Source organism: Nicotiana tabacum, chromosome 4 (assembly GCF_000715075.1).
Source record: "Nicotiana tabacum cultivar K326 chromosome 4, ASM71507v2, whole genome shotgun sequence".
In the NCBI taxonomy this organism is placed as follows: domain Eukaryota; kingdom Viridiplantae; phylum Streptophyta; class Magnoliopsida; order Solanales; family Solanaceae; genus Nicotiana; species Nicotiana tabacum.
The window spans coordinates 143,090,340-143,107,151 of record NC_134083.1 but is presented as its reverse complement, the minus strand read 5'-3'; the positions used below and the strand labels follow the sequence as shown (position 1 = coordinate 143,107,151).

General features: G+C 35.6%; 1 protein-coding gene and 2 pseudogenes across 1 annotated transcript; 2 read left to right on the top strand and 1 right to left on the bottom strand.

Moving 5' to 3' along the window:
* Nucleotides 1-2,679: 2,679 nt before the first annotated feature.
* On the bottom strand, nucleotides 2,680-3,470 carry LOC107804467 (agamous-like MADS-box protein AGL80; annotated as a pseudogene).
* A 6,729-nt stretch (nucleotides 3,471-10,199) lies between these two features.
* LOC107761961 (agamous-like MADS-box protein AGL80) lies at nucleotides 10,200-11,299 on the top strand. Its single transcript, XM_016580256.2, has one exon. It carries the CDS (start codon nucleotides 10,446-10,448, stop codon nucleotides 11,169-11,171), a length of 726 nt encoding a protein of 241 aa, XP_016435742.2. The 5' UTR covers nucleotides 10,200-10,445; the 3' UTR covers nucleotides 11,172-11,299.
* Nucleotides 11,300-13,349: 2,050 nt separating this feature from the next.
* Nucleotides 13,350-15,312, top strand: LOC107829902 (agamous-like MADS-box protein AGL80; annotated as a pseudogene).
* The last annotated feature ends 1,500 nt before the right edge of the window (nucleotides 15,313-16,812 follow it).

The following is a 16,812-nucleotide window of genomic DNA, read 5'->3' as shown; positions in this document are numbered from 1 at the left end:
CACTATATGATAAAGAACACTTACCCAGTCCGAAATCGTAAAAAACGCCTTTGAAATCGCCCCTAAGCCGAGTTATAATTGAGGGTTTGTGAAAAATGAAAAAAATCCCGTTTTTGGTTCTGTTTTAAGTCACAGGGGTCAGGCCTTCTTCGCGTTTGCGAAGGTCCTGTTGCATTCGCGATGAGTAGCAGCCCGTGGCTTTCGCGTTCGCGAAGGTTTCCACCCCTGGCCTTCGCGTTCGCGAGGCATAGCTCGCGTTCGCGCTAAAGGAATGATCGACCCTCCCCCAGGTGTGCCTAACACTACGCGTTCGCGAGGAGATGGTCGCGTTCGCGAAGGATAATGCCCCCATCGCTTCGCGTTCGCGACCAAGCCTTCGCGTTCGCGAAGAAGAAAAATCCAGCTGCCTAGTTTACTCTTCGCGTTCGCGAGAGTACCTTCGCGAACGCGAAGAAGAATATGCCAGAACACCTGCTGCAGCAAAATACCAGATTTTCAAAATCCATCCCGTAGCCTATCCGAAACTCACCCTAGCCCTCGGGGCTCCAAACCAAACATGCACACAAGTTCTAAAATTTCGCGCGATCGAATCGCCAAAATAACACCTAGAACTACGAATCGGACACCAAATCAAAGGAAGTTTTCAAGAAAACTTTAAAACTTATATTTTTACAACCGGACGTCCGAATCACGTCAAATCAACTCCGATTCTCACCGAATTTGGCAGACAAGTTATAAATATTATAGTGGACCTATACGGGCTCCAGAACCAAAATACGGACCCGAGGTCAATAAATCAAACATCAATAATTTCTTAGAAATCATTAAGCTTTCAAGCTTTTTTTTTCCAACAAAATTCCATAACTCGGGCTAGCGACCTCGGAATTCGATTCAGGGCATACGCCCAAGTCCCAAATCACGATACGGACCTACCAGAATTTTTAAAATACTGATCTAGGTCTGTTTGCTCAAAATATTGACCAAAGTCAACTTAGTTGAGTTTTAAAGCTCTATTTCCCATTTTAATCCATTTTTAACATAAAAACTTTCCGAAAAATTGTACGGACTGCGCACGCAAGTCGAAAAATGATAAATTATGCTTTTCGAAGTCTTAGAGCAAAGAATTACTTATTAAATTTAAAGATGACATTTTGGGTCATCACACAAATGTATCACGAAATAAAGTTTAGATAAATCGCCACAAACGACATTGATGAAAATTTTATTTCATGTAGTGCTCTAATAGTAAACATAGAGTGAGTTGTTGAAGCCAAGTAGATTATTCTTCAAAGTATTATTTTTTCCATAAAAAATATTGGCTAATTGAGACCATTTTTATTTTTATTTTGGAAGTTTTTCAACCAAGGCTTGGAGTAGTTTGAATTTGCATCCGCTCATGTTGTGTTGCTAGTATTAGCTTTTGTAGCGACTAAACTCGCCACTAAAAGTAAACAAATATGCCGCGACATATCATACTACTTTTGGTGGCGACTAAAGAGGTCGCAACAAAATATTGTCACCGAAAATATTATTTCCTATGGTGCATATACTAAGTTAGAAATAAAGTTGAAATTAATGGACAGATCGGGTTCATTATCAAAAATTTTCTGCACCATTCATCATTATCTTCTAAATTTTAATATAATGCAGGGAATTCGTGGTCGGATTATATATTTTGTAGAACGTTATATATTGTATTGTAACACTATAAGTTTCCAAATTCCAATCACGTCCATAATTCATAAAACAAGCAATAGTAACTTCATATGTGAAATCAACAGAAATGAAATCCCCATCCCATTTCTTCTTCTCATATTAGCACTTTGATATGAAAGAACAACTCTTGGATTTCTCTCGTGCTACGTGCTTGCACAAGGAGTATTTTCAACTTCAATTAACCGCATTAGCTTAATTATTTATCCTTTTTTTTTTTTACTGAAACCTTGAATTCTAAACAATCAAAAGGAAGGAATAAATTTCTGATTGTTACAAGAGGCGGCTGGAGGGTGAAACAAGTGAGGCTATTGCTTTAGGCCCCATATTTTTTGGGGCACCAAAATCTGCCAATAATACAATATAGGTTTTTTTAAAAAAAGAAAAAGAAGTAGACTTATACGTAGTCTCTTGCGGGTAGAAATAAACCAGTACACTTTCAAGAGTGGAGTATATGACATGTATATTGAAGATGTTAGAGGTTATCAGCTAGAAAGTATGAATCTATTTAGTAAAATTTTTTATTCTTTTTTAAATGACTATATTATTTATAAAATATTTTTAACAGTTTCGATAATAGTTGTTTAAGTGGAAAGAAATTTTTAAAATTAAAGTTGATAAAATATTACTTTAAATCAACAGTGTTTCAAGAGAGATTAAACGGGTTGAATATATTATCAACCAGGAAAAAAAATCTTTCAAGAAATCTATTACAAAATATTATTAGTAGCAATAATTTTGCATCTCAAAAGTATATATGATATTTCTTCTAAGAAAATTTAAGATCTCTCTTTAAAGTTTGGTTTTAGACCATTGAGCCGCCCTCGATTGTTACTGAAAAGTATTGCGGGAGGAGTGACCTGGTTTCAAATGCCAAATGGACAAAGCAAAAAATAAGGATTAATTAGAGGATAGAAACCCATTATGAATTGGATCTATTTCAGAAAATAACAATGATTAAAAAAAAGGCAAAAAGGAAAAAACCTAGAAATAAACTCCATGCAAAAGGAATCACATAACATGAAAAATAAATCTAAGGAAAGAAAGCATTAGGCCACACACTAGTGTTGTGGTTATCACTAAAACTGTGCATAATCATCTCATCTTCATGTCCAAATCCAATCTGCTGTTCACTTGTGTTGTTATTCACCCAATCATTAAACCACTCTGTTTGTGTCCTCTGCATCCCGTCCAATCCTAATTCCACCACTAGTTTTTGCTTCACTAGTGGAAGAGCAGCAGCCTCTGAAACAACAGCAGCAGAAGAAGAAGAAGTGGAAGCCCAATTTTTAAATGCTTCAATTCTCTTATTAATCTCCTTCAAATTTTGATCAACAACCCAACCAAGATCATTCAAATCTACCAAGTTCAAATTTTGCAGCCCTTTTCCGGCCGAACACTGGTACATAACTTCAGTCATCTCCTTCTCTCTGTTCTCTTTGCTTTGTTTCTTCAGCTGCTCGCTCGCTTTTGCAATCCTTTGTCTGATAAAACTCTCTTGATTCACCATTTTCTTACTTTGTTCCATCTCTGGCATTCTCTTGAACTCCGCGAGCACGCGTTGAGCTCCCATGGTATTTGGCCATACCTCCAGGTTGGTTTTCATAAGGGCTATAAATAATAGCACAAGCATCAATTCCACAAAGGGTGCTCAATTCACTCACCTTCTTCATGAGACCCTTCTTCCTTTTCTTAAATGTTGCTTTTCTTGCCGAGTTATTAGTTATGAAAGCTAACTTCACCTTCTTCCTTGTCATTTTTTCCCCTCAACAAATTTGCAAACAAGGTGGAAGTATTTGGTAGATATGCGCTTTTTGTTGCTTAGAATGGCAATGTTATATACAAAAGTGAAGATGTTCTCTAATTAATATGGAAGATATTGCATTTGTTTGCATTGCTGGAAGGAGACATTGATGACCCAAGATATTTGGAAAGAATTTAGTACTAACAAGTATTTACATTAATTACATTTCATTTAACTAGAGCAATGCTATTTTGTTACATTTCATCTAATAAATAATATTGGTAAGAAGTTTTCTGTAATCATATATGATATTTTATCAACCAAGTCGTAATATTATAAGCTAGCTAAGTTTGTACAGAAACATAAAAGATTGAGTGACTTGGGGCTTTGTTGAACTACTGTAATATATACTTTGTACCAGAATTTGATTAATCTATTTTTTGGGGTTAAAAAGAGCTAGTACTATATAATATATAATTAATATGCATCATTACAAAAGTAGGAGCCACTGATAGCCCTGATGTTCATACTACCACTACTGTCCGAATTATAGCGGCATAATCCTACTAAAAAAATTCCTAATTTTGTTTGCCTTTAGTGCTTTCAAAAAGCAAACATAGGAAGAGGTACAAAATTGATTATCCTTCCTTAGCCAGTAAATGCGTAGTTTTTTTCCTTCATATTTAACCAACTAATAATACATCTTTTTATTGACAGACAAAAATAAAATCTGCAGTATTTAATACCAAAAAAAGAGTTTTTTTCTACCCTTGATATATCAAGAAAATCTTCATAATAGTTCTACAACAAAATACGACTAATAATAACAAAATTTGCAAGATGAAATTTGTCTTTGACTTATCCACATGCTTTAATATGATCAACAAAAGGTGCGATGTGTGTAACTTTCATACATCTTACGGATCCTATGGTGCATGTAAACATTTTAATACATAAGCCGTATAGAAGGTAACTTTGGTGAACTTTAAGATCAAATTATAACTGTTATTCTATTTGATCTCATGTAGTCATTAGATACAATGATAAAAATGTAGTCAATCAATTTGGAAATTAATAGATAAATCATACGTTAGAGACACTACATTTCTTTCCCATTAGAGCCCACAATTTTATAGACAGACAATAAATTATAATTAATGTGCAAACTAACCAAGACATACATGAATCACATGCTGAAAACTGATTAAAACGTAAAATAGGGAAAAACTTAAATACTGCTACTAAGTACTCACCCGTTCCAATTTATATAATACTTCTTGCGTTTTTAGTTCTTCAAAATATTTGACACCATTCTACTTCTACTCAACTTTCACAAATGTCAATAATTTAAATTCATTAACTTATTTACAATTCAACCACTCGGCTCTCAGCCCTCAGCACTGTAACGACCCGGCCAGTCGTTCGGAGAGTTATAGCCCTTTTTTCTCATTTTTTCTTCTTTATGTGTTGTTCAGCTGTGTTGAGTTGCATCGAGTTGGTAGGTTTGAGTTGTATTGGGCTCGTTTTTCTTATGTTTCGACGCTGTTTCTTCAAGTATAAATGATATCATATTGAACAAATGAGCTTCGATTTCTTTTTTGATTGAAGCATTAGATCCATATCATAATTACGGACTCGTAGCAAAAAGAATCATCGAATTTGGGCATAGTATGAGGATTTTATGGTCATTTTACTATGAATTAGGTTGCCAGATTTTCAGATTAATTACGACATTGCCATTGACGGCGTATTTAAAAATCTGCACTATTTGCAAATATTGAAACCAATATATCTCCTTCATTATAAGGTCAAATTGAGTGATTCAAAAGCCTAACTTGACTAGCATTTCACAAGGAATCCATTGGAGGCATAAAAAGAAAGTTTCGGGATCGTTTGGTATGAGAAACGAGGCAGAATAGCTGGCAGAAAAATATATAAATTAAGGGTTTATTCATTCGGTCATATTTTGAGTTGGGGAGCTCGGATTGGGGCAATTTTGGAGATAATTTTCACCATAAGGATTGGGATTCGGAGCTTTGGAGGACGAGTTCAGAGACGAGGGCATCCCGGAGTAGGATTTTACGCTGTTAAGGTAAGTAACAGTTTTCACTCTGGCTTTGAGGGTATAAACCCGAAGAATTTGATATCGTGTGACTATTTGGAGGTGATATCCACGCTAGGTGACGGGCGTATGGATGTATACCTCGAAGGATTGAGACTTGGTCCGTCCCGTGAGGCCTCATGGCCATCATCTCTGTTTACGTAGTTACTTGTTGTTGAACTTGTCTGCCTTCATGTTAGAGATCATGCTTAGGCTTTATTCATGCTCATATTATTTGTACTCAGTCATAGAAATTATTGTACATGTTTACCACAGTTTCTATTATTTGCTAATATGTTGTGATACTTGATGTGGGATGTGTTCCCTTATTTATTGATGATGGCGAGGCTAGCGAGATACATGATTGAGTGAGGCCGAGGGCCTGGTTGTGAGGATATTAATACCACAGCGTGTGAGTTGTCCGCATAGCACATGAGTTGACCGTGTGGGTCCAGGTATTGATACCATAATGCGTGAGTTGCCCGAGTAGCACGTGAGTTGACCGTGCGGATTCAGGTATTGATATGATGGCACGTGAGTTGTCCGTACTTAGTGCTTGGGCTTTGGGAGCCCCTCCGGAGTCTGTACACACCCCCAGTGAGCGCAGAGTGTTGAGCGTTGAGTGCTGAGTGCGAGTGTTGAGTGATGGAGTGACATTGCTGTGAGGTTGCATTTACTTTTGCTGTTGCTGCATTTACCTGTTAATTTTCCTTGTAGTCTTACTGATTTATGAAACTACCTGTCTACTCCTGTTTGTACTTAATTGTGGAAATAATAATTGGATTATTCTTCTTAGCTCATCACTACTCCTCAGTTCTTTAGTTATTTCTGTTACTACTGAGTCGGTTGTACTCATACTATACCCTGCACTTTATGTGCAGATCCAGGTGAGTTAGAAGGCGATCGTTGAGTTCAGGCCGGCTATCTTTGGAGACTGCAAGGTAGCTGTTAGCGTTCGCATGGCCTTGTTACTCCTCTTGTCATTTCTTCTTTTGGACAGTTAGACAACTTATATATCTTAGTTCATAGTTTTAGATGCTCATGACTTAGTGACACCCCAATGTTTGGGGCTCATTTCCGTATTTTTCTATATTATATTTGTAGTTGATTTAGTTTATGAAAAATTTAAATGTTGAAATATTTTATTAAATTCAAGATGTTAATTTGACTTTTAGTATGCACCGGTAATGGTAAAAAAGAGTGGTAGTTGAAAAGAGAGAAATGCGCATATCATATAGTTAAATTGTAAATAAGTTAATGAATTTAAATTATTGACATTTGTGAAAGTTGAGTAGAAATAGAATGGTGTCAAATATTTTAAAGAACTAAAAACGCAAGAAGTATTATATAAATTGGAACGGGTGAGTATAACGACCCGACCGGTCGTTTTGAGTAGTATAACCTCATTTTCCCATTTACTGCTCATGTTATACTTTACAGTTATTTTATGACTTACTGTGTTAGTTGGTTCGGGTCCGGAAGGATTTCGGAGTGAAATCAGACGCTTAGTCTCATAATTGAAAACTTAAGTTGGAAAAGTTTATCAGATATTGACTTATGTGTAAACGACCTCAGAATTTAATTCTGATAATTCCAATAGCTCCGTATGGTGATTTTGGACATAGGAGCGTGTCTGGAAAATTATTTGGAGATCCGTAGTGGAATTAGGCTTGAAATGGCGAAAGTTGAATTTTTGGAAAGTTAACTAGGGGTTGACTTTTTGATATCGGGGTCGTAATCCGGTTCTAAAAATTGTAATAGGCCCGTTATGTCATTTATGACTTGTGTGCAAAATCTGAGGTCAATCGGACTTGATTTGATAGGTTACGACATCGTTTGTGGAAACTTAAAATTTCAAAGTTCATCAGGCTTGAATTGGGGTATGATTCGCGGTTTTAGCGTTGTTTGAGATAATATGAGGGTTCGACTAAGTTCGTAAGATGCTTTAGGACTTGATGGTATATTTGGTTGAGGTCCAGGGGACCTCGGGTGAGTTTCAGAGGGTTAACAGATCAAATTTGGACTTGGAAGAAAATTTGAAGGTTTCTGCCATCTAATGTAATCGCACCTGCGGAACTTCCATCGCAGGTGAGAGCTCCCAGAAGCGAGCCTTCCATCGCAGATGCGTCCAAGCGTTGTTGGGGCTTCGATCGCAGAAGTGGCAGGTAGCCGAAGAAGCATCCCCGCACCTGCGGGCGTTTGATCGTAGAAGCGCAAGGGTGCTTGGTGAGGCAGCTTCGCAAAAGCGGACACCTCCTCGCAGAAGCGTGTCCACAGATGCGCACAAAATCCCGCAAAAGCGAAAACCCCTGGGCAGTACAAAAACAGAGGGGTTCCGAGCTTTTGCCATTTTTGGGCATTTCAAGCTCGGGCTGGGCGATTTTGAGCGAGGTTTTCACGGAAAATCTTGAGGTAAGTCACATGTGATCATTTCTACTTCATAATATTGAATTATCATCGAATAATCCGACTAGATTTTATGTTTTTGAGGTGTAAATCAGGGATTTGAACTTAGGAATTTGAAAATAAGATTTCAAGATTTGGAGGTCGAGTTGAGGTTGAATTTTGGTAAAATTGGTATGATTAGACTCGTGGTTGAATGGGCTTCCGGATTTTGTAACTTTTGTCGGGTTCCGAGACGTGGGCCCCTCGAACGATTTTTGAGCTAAATTTTGGATTTTTATAAAAAAAAATAGCATTTTCTTATGAAATTAATTCCAATAAATTTTATTGACTGAATCGAATTATTCGTGGCTAGATTCGAGGCGTTTGGAGGCCAATCACGAGGCAAAGGCTTAGCAGAATAAGAATTTCACGGTTTGAGGTAAGTAACCATTTTAAATCTAAGTCTTGAGGGTACGAAAACCCGGATTTTTGTGTCATGTGATTATTTTGGAGGTGACGCGCATGCTAGGTGACGGGCGTGTGGGCGTGCACCGAGGGGATTATGACTTGATCCGTCCCGTGAAACTGTAAAGTTGAATAACTTGTTGTTAGCTATATGCTCGCTATGTGTTAAAGAAATTTAACTGTAAATCATGCTTAGGCTATGTGGTAGTACTGTTAGGACCCGCAGAGGTTACGTACATATTGAATTATTTTCTAATTGCTGTCTTGTACTCGGTCATGATTTTTCTTGCGTATCATACCTCAGTCTTTCTTGATTTTTTGTTGATACACTATGTTATCTTTGTTTGGGCTGATCTTTATGATTTTCGAGAGCTCGAGAGACTAGAGAGGTTGATGACTAAGTGAGGCCGAGGGCCTGTCGGTAAGGTATGGATATTATAGCACGTGAGTTGTCCGTGCAGTACGTGAGTTGTCCGTGCAGGATATTATAGCACGTGAGTTGCATGCAGCACGTGAGTTGTCCGTGCAGATTATAGCGCTTGGGTTGTAGGAGCCCAACCGGAGTCTGTACATCCCCAGTGAGCGCGGGTACACATTGAATGTGAGTGCTGAGGGCTGAGAGTCGAGTAGTTGAATTGTAAATAAGTTAATGAATTTAAATTATTGACATTTGTGAAAGTTGAGTAGAAGTAGAATGGTGTCAAATATTTTGAAGAACTAAAAACGCAAGAAGTATTATATAAATTGGAACGGGTGAGTACTTAGTAGCAGTATTTAAGTTTTTCCCTATTTTACGTTTTAATCAGTTTTCAGCATGTGATTCATGTATGTCTTGGTTAGTTTGCACATTAATTATAATTTATTGTCTGTCTATAAAATTATGGGCTCTAATGAGAAAGAAATGTAGTGTCTCTAACGTATGATTTATCTATTAATTTCCAAATTGATTGACTACATTTTTATCCATGTATCTAATGACTACATGAGATCACATAGAATAACAGTTATAATTTGATCTTAAAGTTCACCAAAGTTACCTTTTATATGGCTTGTGTATTAAAATATTTACATGCACCATAGGATCCGTAAGATGTATGAAATTTACACACATCGTACCTTTTGTTGATCATATTAAAGTCTGCGAATAAGTCAAAGACAAATTTCATCTTGCAAATTTTGTTATTATTAGTCGTATTTTGTTGTAAAACTATTATGAAGATTTTCTTGATATTTCAAGGGTAGAAAAAACCTCTTTTTTTGGTATTAAATACTGCAGATTTTATTTTTGTCCGTCAATAAAAAGATGTATTATTAGTTGGTTAAATTTGAAGGAAAAAAGCTACGCATTTACTGGCTAAGGTAGGATAATCAATTTTGTACCTCTTCCTATGTTTGCTTTTTGAAAGCATTAAAGGCAAACAAAATTAGGAATTGTTTTAGTAGGATTATGCCGCTATAATTCGGACAGTAGTGGTAGTATGAACATCATGGCTATCAATGGCTCCTACTTTTGTAATGATGCATATTAATTATATATAATATAGTACTAGCTCTTTTTAACCCCAAAAAAGAGATTAATCAAATTCTGGTACAAAGTATATTTTACAGTAGTTCAACAAAGCCCCAAGTTACTCAATCTTTTATGTTTCTGCACAAAGTTAGCTAGCTTATAATATTACGACTTGGTTGATAAAATATCATATATGATTACAGAAAACTTCTTACAAATATTATTTATTTATAAGTTTAATCTTTTTCTTCTTGAAAACACATATATGAGTAGTAATCAGGAAAAACAAAATTGCATTGCTCTAGTTAAATGAAATGTAATTAATGTAAATATTTGGCAGTACTAAATTCTTTCCAAATATCTTGGGTCATCAATGTCTCCTTCCAGCTATGCAAACAAATGCAATATCTTCCATATTAATTAGAGAACATCTTCTCTTTTGTATATAACATTGCCATTCCAAGCAACAAAAAGCACATATCTACCAAATACTTTCACCTTGTTTGCAAATTTGTTGAGGGAAAAAAATGACAAGGAAGAAGGTGAAGTTAGCTTTCATAACTAATAACTCGGCAAGAAAAGCAACATTTAAGAAAAGGAAGAAGGGTCTGATGAAGAAGGTGAGTGAATTGAGCACCCTTTGTGGAATTGATGCTTATGCTATTATTTATAGCCCTTATGAAAACCAACCTAAGGTATGGCCAAACACCATGGGAACTCAACGCGTGCTCGCGGAGTTCAAGAGAATGCCAGAGATGGAACAGAGTAAGAAAATGGTGAATCAAGAGAGTTTTATCAGACAAAGGATTGCAAAAGCGAGTGAGCAGCTGAAGAAACAAAGCAAAGAGAACATAGAGAAGGAGATGACTGAAGTTATGTACCAGTGTTTGGCTGGAAAAGGGCTGCAAAATTTGAACTTGGTAGATTTGAATGATCTTGGTTGGGTTGTTGATCAAAATTTGAAGGAGATTAATAAGAGAATTGAAGCATTTAAAAATGGGGCTTCCACTTCTTCTTCTTCTGCTGCTACTGTTGTTTCACAGGCTGCTGCTCCTCCACCAGTGGAGCAAAAACTAGTGGTGGAATTAGGGTTGGAGGGGATGCAGAGGACACAAACAGAGTGGTTTAATGATTGGATGAATAACAACACAAGTGAACAACAAATTGGATTTGGAAATGGAGATGAGATGATTATGCATAATTTTAGTGATAACCACAACACTAGTGTGTGGCCTAATGCTTTCTTTCCTTAGATTTACTTTTCATGTTATGTGATTCCTTTTGCATGGAGTTTATTTCTAGGTTTTTTCCTTTTTTCCTTTTTTTAATCCTTGTTATTTTCTGAAACAGATTCAATTCATAATGGGTTTTTATCCTCTAATTAATCCTTATTTTTTGCTTTGTCCATTTGGTGTTTGAAACCAGGCCATTCCTCCCGCAATACTTTTCGGTAACAATCGGGACGGCTCAATGGCCTAAAACCAAACTTTAAAGAGAGGTCTTAAATTTTCTTAGAAGAAATATCATGTATACTTTTGAGATGCAAAATTATTGCTACTAATAATATTTTGTAATAGATTTCTAGAAAGACTTTTTCCCCTAGTTGATAATATAGTCAACCCGTTTAATCTCCCTTGAAACACTATTGATTTAAAGGAATATTGTATCAACTTTAATTTTAAAAACTTCTTTCCACTTAAATAAATATTATCGAAACTGTTAACAATATTTTATAAATAATATAGTCATTTAAAAAAGAATAAAATTTTTTAATAAATAATTCATACTTTCTAGTTGATAACCTCTAACATCTTCAATATACATTTCGGAGAAAAAGAACAAGAAAATTAGAACTTTTGGAGAAAACTAAAAAGGAAGCACTATATTTTAGGAGTCTTTTTCAATTTCCAATTTTAGCTTAAATTGTCACGTTAATCAAAGTCATATACTCCACTCTTGAAAGTGGTCTGGTTTATTTGTACCCACAAGAGACTACGTATAAGTCTACTTCTTTTTCTTTTAAAAAAAAAAAACTTATAATGTATTATTGACAGAAATTGGGGCCCCAAACAATGTGGGGCCTAAAGTAATTGTCTCACTTGCTTCACCCTCCAGTCGCCTCTTGTAGCAATCAGAAATTTATTCCTTTCTTTTGATTGTTTAGAATTCATGATTTCAGTAAAATAAATTAAGCTAATGCGGTTAATTGAAGTTGGCAGTACTCCTTGTGCAAGCACGTAACACGAGAGAAATCCAAGAGTTGCTCTTTCATATCAAAGTGCTAATATGAGAAGAAGAAATGGGATGGGGATTTCATTTCTGTTGATATCACATATGAAGTTACTATTGCTTGTTTTATGAATTATGGACGTGATTGGAATTTGAAAACTTATAGTGTTACAATACAATATATAACGTTCTACAAAATATATAATCCGACCATGAATTCCTTGCATTATTGTGAAATTTAGGAGATAATGATGAATGGTACAAAATTTTTGATAATAAACCCGATCTGTCCATTAATTTCAACTTTATTTCCAACTTAGTATATGCACCACAGGAAATAAGATTTTCGGTGGTGATATTTTGTTGTGACCTCTTTAGTCGCCACCAAAAGTAGTATGATATGTCGCGGCGCATTTGTTTACTTTTAGTTGCGTGTTTAGTCGCTATAAAAGCTAATACTAGCAACACAACATGAGCGGATGCAAATTCAAACTGCTCCAAACCTTGGTTGAAAAACTTCTAAAATAAAAATAAAAATGGTCTCAATTAGCCAATATTTTTTATGAGAAAAATAATACTTTGAAGAATAATCTACTTGGCTTCAACAACTTACTCTATGTTCGTTACTATTAGAGCACTACATGAAATAAAATTTTCATTAATGTCGTTTTGTGGTGATTTATCTAAACTTTATTTCGTGATGCATTTGCTTACTTTTTGTGGCGAGATTAGTCGCTACAAATTTCGTGATGCACCACTCTTTTCTTTGTTTCTTGTAGTGTTATCTGACATATCTCAATCTTTGAATACCCCATTTTAAGTGAGCTGTCACATCATGTATACAACACAAACATCGCCATCGACCTTGAACGAGGGCGATTTTCGGGTTATGTACGAGAAATGGGATGGATCGACGGAGAAAATCGGGTTCGGGTTGGAAATCGGCGTCGAAAATTACGACGTACTCGCAATCTTTGACATAATTATGCCTTAATCCTTCTTTAAGAGCTCCAGCTTTGTAGCCACCGCGGGATTCTCTTATTTAGTACGTTATGTTAAGTCCTTTGCTTGCCCACCTTAGGCATTTTGTCTCAACCATATCCTATCATAATAATAAATATTTGATTAAGGAAAAATACATCAATATTAATCGTTATTAATTGAGTTGCATATCTAGTGGAAGGAGAAATTTCAGGAAAATAATGTCGGTTTTGGTAGGTGAATAATGTGTCATAAAAGATCGACATTTTCAATTAAAGTTAAATTAAATGATTTACAAAAGAAGGGCCAAAATTCAACAGTTGTACTCCAGATTAGAGGGTCGGAATATATAGAAAGAAGTGTAAACATTAAGTAAAGGGTCAAAACTCCAGATCTTATATAAGGATTACATTACAAAGATCAAGGTACCAAACTTGAAATCCAGGCATTTTCTTAAAAAGGCTGTGATTAAAAAATATTTATCGAAGTACGCTGTTAAATGTAGTACCATGTGCATTGTTGTTTGTATTTCGCAATGATTATGATTTAAATTGTAAAAAAAAAGATGCTTACATAATTACATTGGAAATGCAGTTTTAAAGGACTGTTTGGATTAACTTAATGATAGGATCAGTAGAATCATCAAGAACTTGAATCACGAGACGATCCGACGGCCAGGAAAGGTTACACGCAGCTCCAATAGAGATCTTATACACCTAAACCAAACAAGCCATATGGATTTCAACAACAAAAAATTAAACACAAATTAAACAAATCTCTACGTATTTTTGAGCAAATCGAGAAATTAAACACACATAATGATGAATTTAGTTACCTCTCTTTCATTAAATATGGGGATTTGAACAAGAACCTTAGGAAATCCAGCACTACTAATTAGAGAACATGTTCATATTTGTATATAACATTGCCATTCCAAGCAACAAAAAACATCCAAACATCTCTTGTCAAAACTAGCACATATCTACTAAATACTTCCACCTTGTTTGCATATCTGTTGCATCCAAGGAAGAAAGAAAATGACAAGGAAGAAGGTGAAGTTAGCTTTCATAACTAATGACCAAAATTGGTCGGTTAATTCGGCCGGTCATTTTAAAAAACTGACCAACTTTGATCGGTAATTTTATTTTTTAATAAAACCGACCAACTTTGTTCGGTTATTTTCATGCGAAAACACAATTAAAGAGTATATCTCAAATAAAAGACAGTCTTAAAAAAATGCACCAATGTTCTAGTGGTAGAATAGTATCCTGCCACAGTACAGACCCCTGTTCGATTCCCAGATGGTGAATCTTTTGATTACATAATTAAAAAACAGACCAACTTTGGTCGGTTTTTTTTTTTGCAATATTATTTTTTTGAATTTAATTGACCGATCAACGTTGGTTGGTAATTTCTGATCAACTTTGGTCGGTATGTCTTTCCGACCGTCAAAATACTGTCCACACATAAATGGTCACGTTTTGGTCGGTAATTGGCCATAACCGACCAACTTTGGTCGGTTTTTTGGTTGGTATTTAGCGGATTTCTAGTAGTGAAGGTGGGTGAATTGAGCACACTTTGTGGAATTGATGCTTGTGCTATTATTTATAGCCCTTATGAAAACCAACCTGAGGTATGGCCAACACTATGGGAGTTCAACGCGTGCTCGCAGAGTTCAAGAGAATGCCAGATATGGAACAAAGCAAGAAGATGGTGAATCAAGAGAGTTTTATCAGACAAAGGATTGCAAAAGCGAGCGCGCAGCTGAAGAAACAAAGCAAAGAGAACAGAGAGAAGGAGATGACTGAAGTTATGTACCAGTGTTTGGCTGGAAAAGGGCTGCAGAATTTGAACTTGGTAGATTTGAATGATCTTGATTGGGTTGTTGATCAGAATTCGAAGGAGATTAATGAGAGGATTGAAGCATTTAAAAAAGGGGCTTCCACTTCTTCTTATGCTGCTGTTGTTTCACAGGCTGCTGCTCCTCCACCAGTGGAGCAAAAGCCAGTGGTGGAATTAGGGTTAGAGGGGATGTAGAGGACACAAAGAGAGTGGTTTAATGATTGGATGAATAACAACACAAGTGAATAGCAGATTGGATTTGGACATAGAGATGAGATGATTATGCCTAATTTTAGTGATAACCACAATACTAGTGTGTGGCCTAATGCTTTCTTTCCTTAGATTTATTTTTCATGTTATGTGATCCCTTCTGCATGGAGTTTCTTTTCTGGATTTTTCCTTTTGCCTTATTTTTTGTCCTTGTTAATTTCTGAACCAGATTCATGTTATTTTTTGCTTTGTCCATTCTTTATTTGATTGTTTAGAATTCATGGAATCCGTAAAAGAAGAAGTGATAAGTGAAGATAATGTGGTTAATTGAAATTGGCAGTACTCCTTGTGCAAGCACGTAATACGAAAGAAATCCAAGAGTTGCTCTTTCATATCAAAGTGCTAATAAGAGAAGAAATGGGATGTGGATTTCGTTTCTGTTGTGATATCACATATTTCAAACATGACATTACTATTGCTTGTTTTATGAAATATAGACGTGATTGGAATTTGGAAACTTATAAAGTGTTACAATATATATCGTTCTACGAAATATATTCTGACCATGAATTCCTTGCATTATTGTGAAATTTAAGGGATAATGATGAATAGTAAAGAGTATTTTTGATAATGAACCCGATCTGCCCATTAATTTCAACTTTATTTCTAACTTAGAATATGTACTACAGGAAATAAGATTTTCAGTGACGTTGTTTTGTTGCGACCTCTTTAGTCGCCACCAAAAGTAGTACTATAAGTCGCTCTTTGGAGTAACGACCTACCTAAAATATATTATGTAGCACATTTGTTATTACTTTTAGTGGCGAGTTTAGTCGCTATAAAAGCTAATAATAAAATAATAATAACAATGATCATGCCTAACTCTAGTCCTTAATAGGATTAGCGGTCGCTGCACATATAATTTGGTGTAAAAGTCCGGAGTCGAATCCCACAGAGAAGTAAGACTTAGCTACAACTGTTCAGTATTGCTAAGAAATACAAGTTCAAAAAAATTTCCTAGTTATAAAGATTGTAATTTTTATTTTACACTAATTAATTAACAAATACTAAAAGCAGTAAAATTATCAACTAACAAGACTAAGGGTTGGAGACAAGATTAAGGAGGTTTAGAGTTATGATTTTCTCAATTGTCGGAATCCTTCCTGCTACGTCGTTTATAATTTTGCCTAAGTATTCTCTACCGATCGTGAATACTTTGGGTGTCGTAATTCTCGTCCGAGCAAGTACCACAATTTACTAGACATATTCATCCAAACTACGCTAGTTGGCACTAATTCACCGATTACAAAGATTGCACCAAGGTTTCATTATTCCTAATCCCACCTTTAAACCCTCTATATTGATTCTTCACATACGCTAGGAGTGATGTTGTTTGACAACTACCTAAATATGCACCCTTTTCTAAGCAACACATACTAAATAGGCACAGACAATTGATGTCCATTCAATCAACAACAATAAACACGTAGTTGAACAAGTAGAGAAATCCAACGGCTCAATTATATAAAAACGTAATAAGACTTCATCCTACAAAAGGTTTCATCAAAACCCTAGATAACAAGTTAGCTATTCATAATAGTATGCAAAACTACAATACTAGAATTCATAACC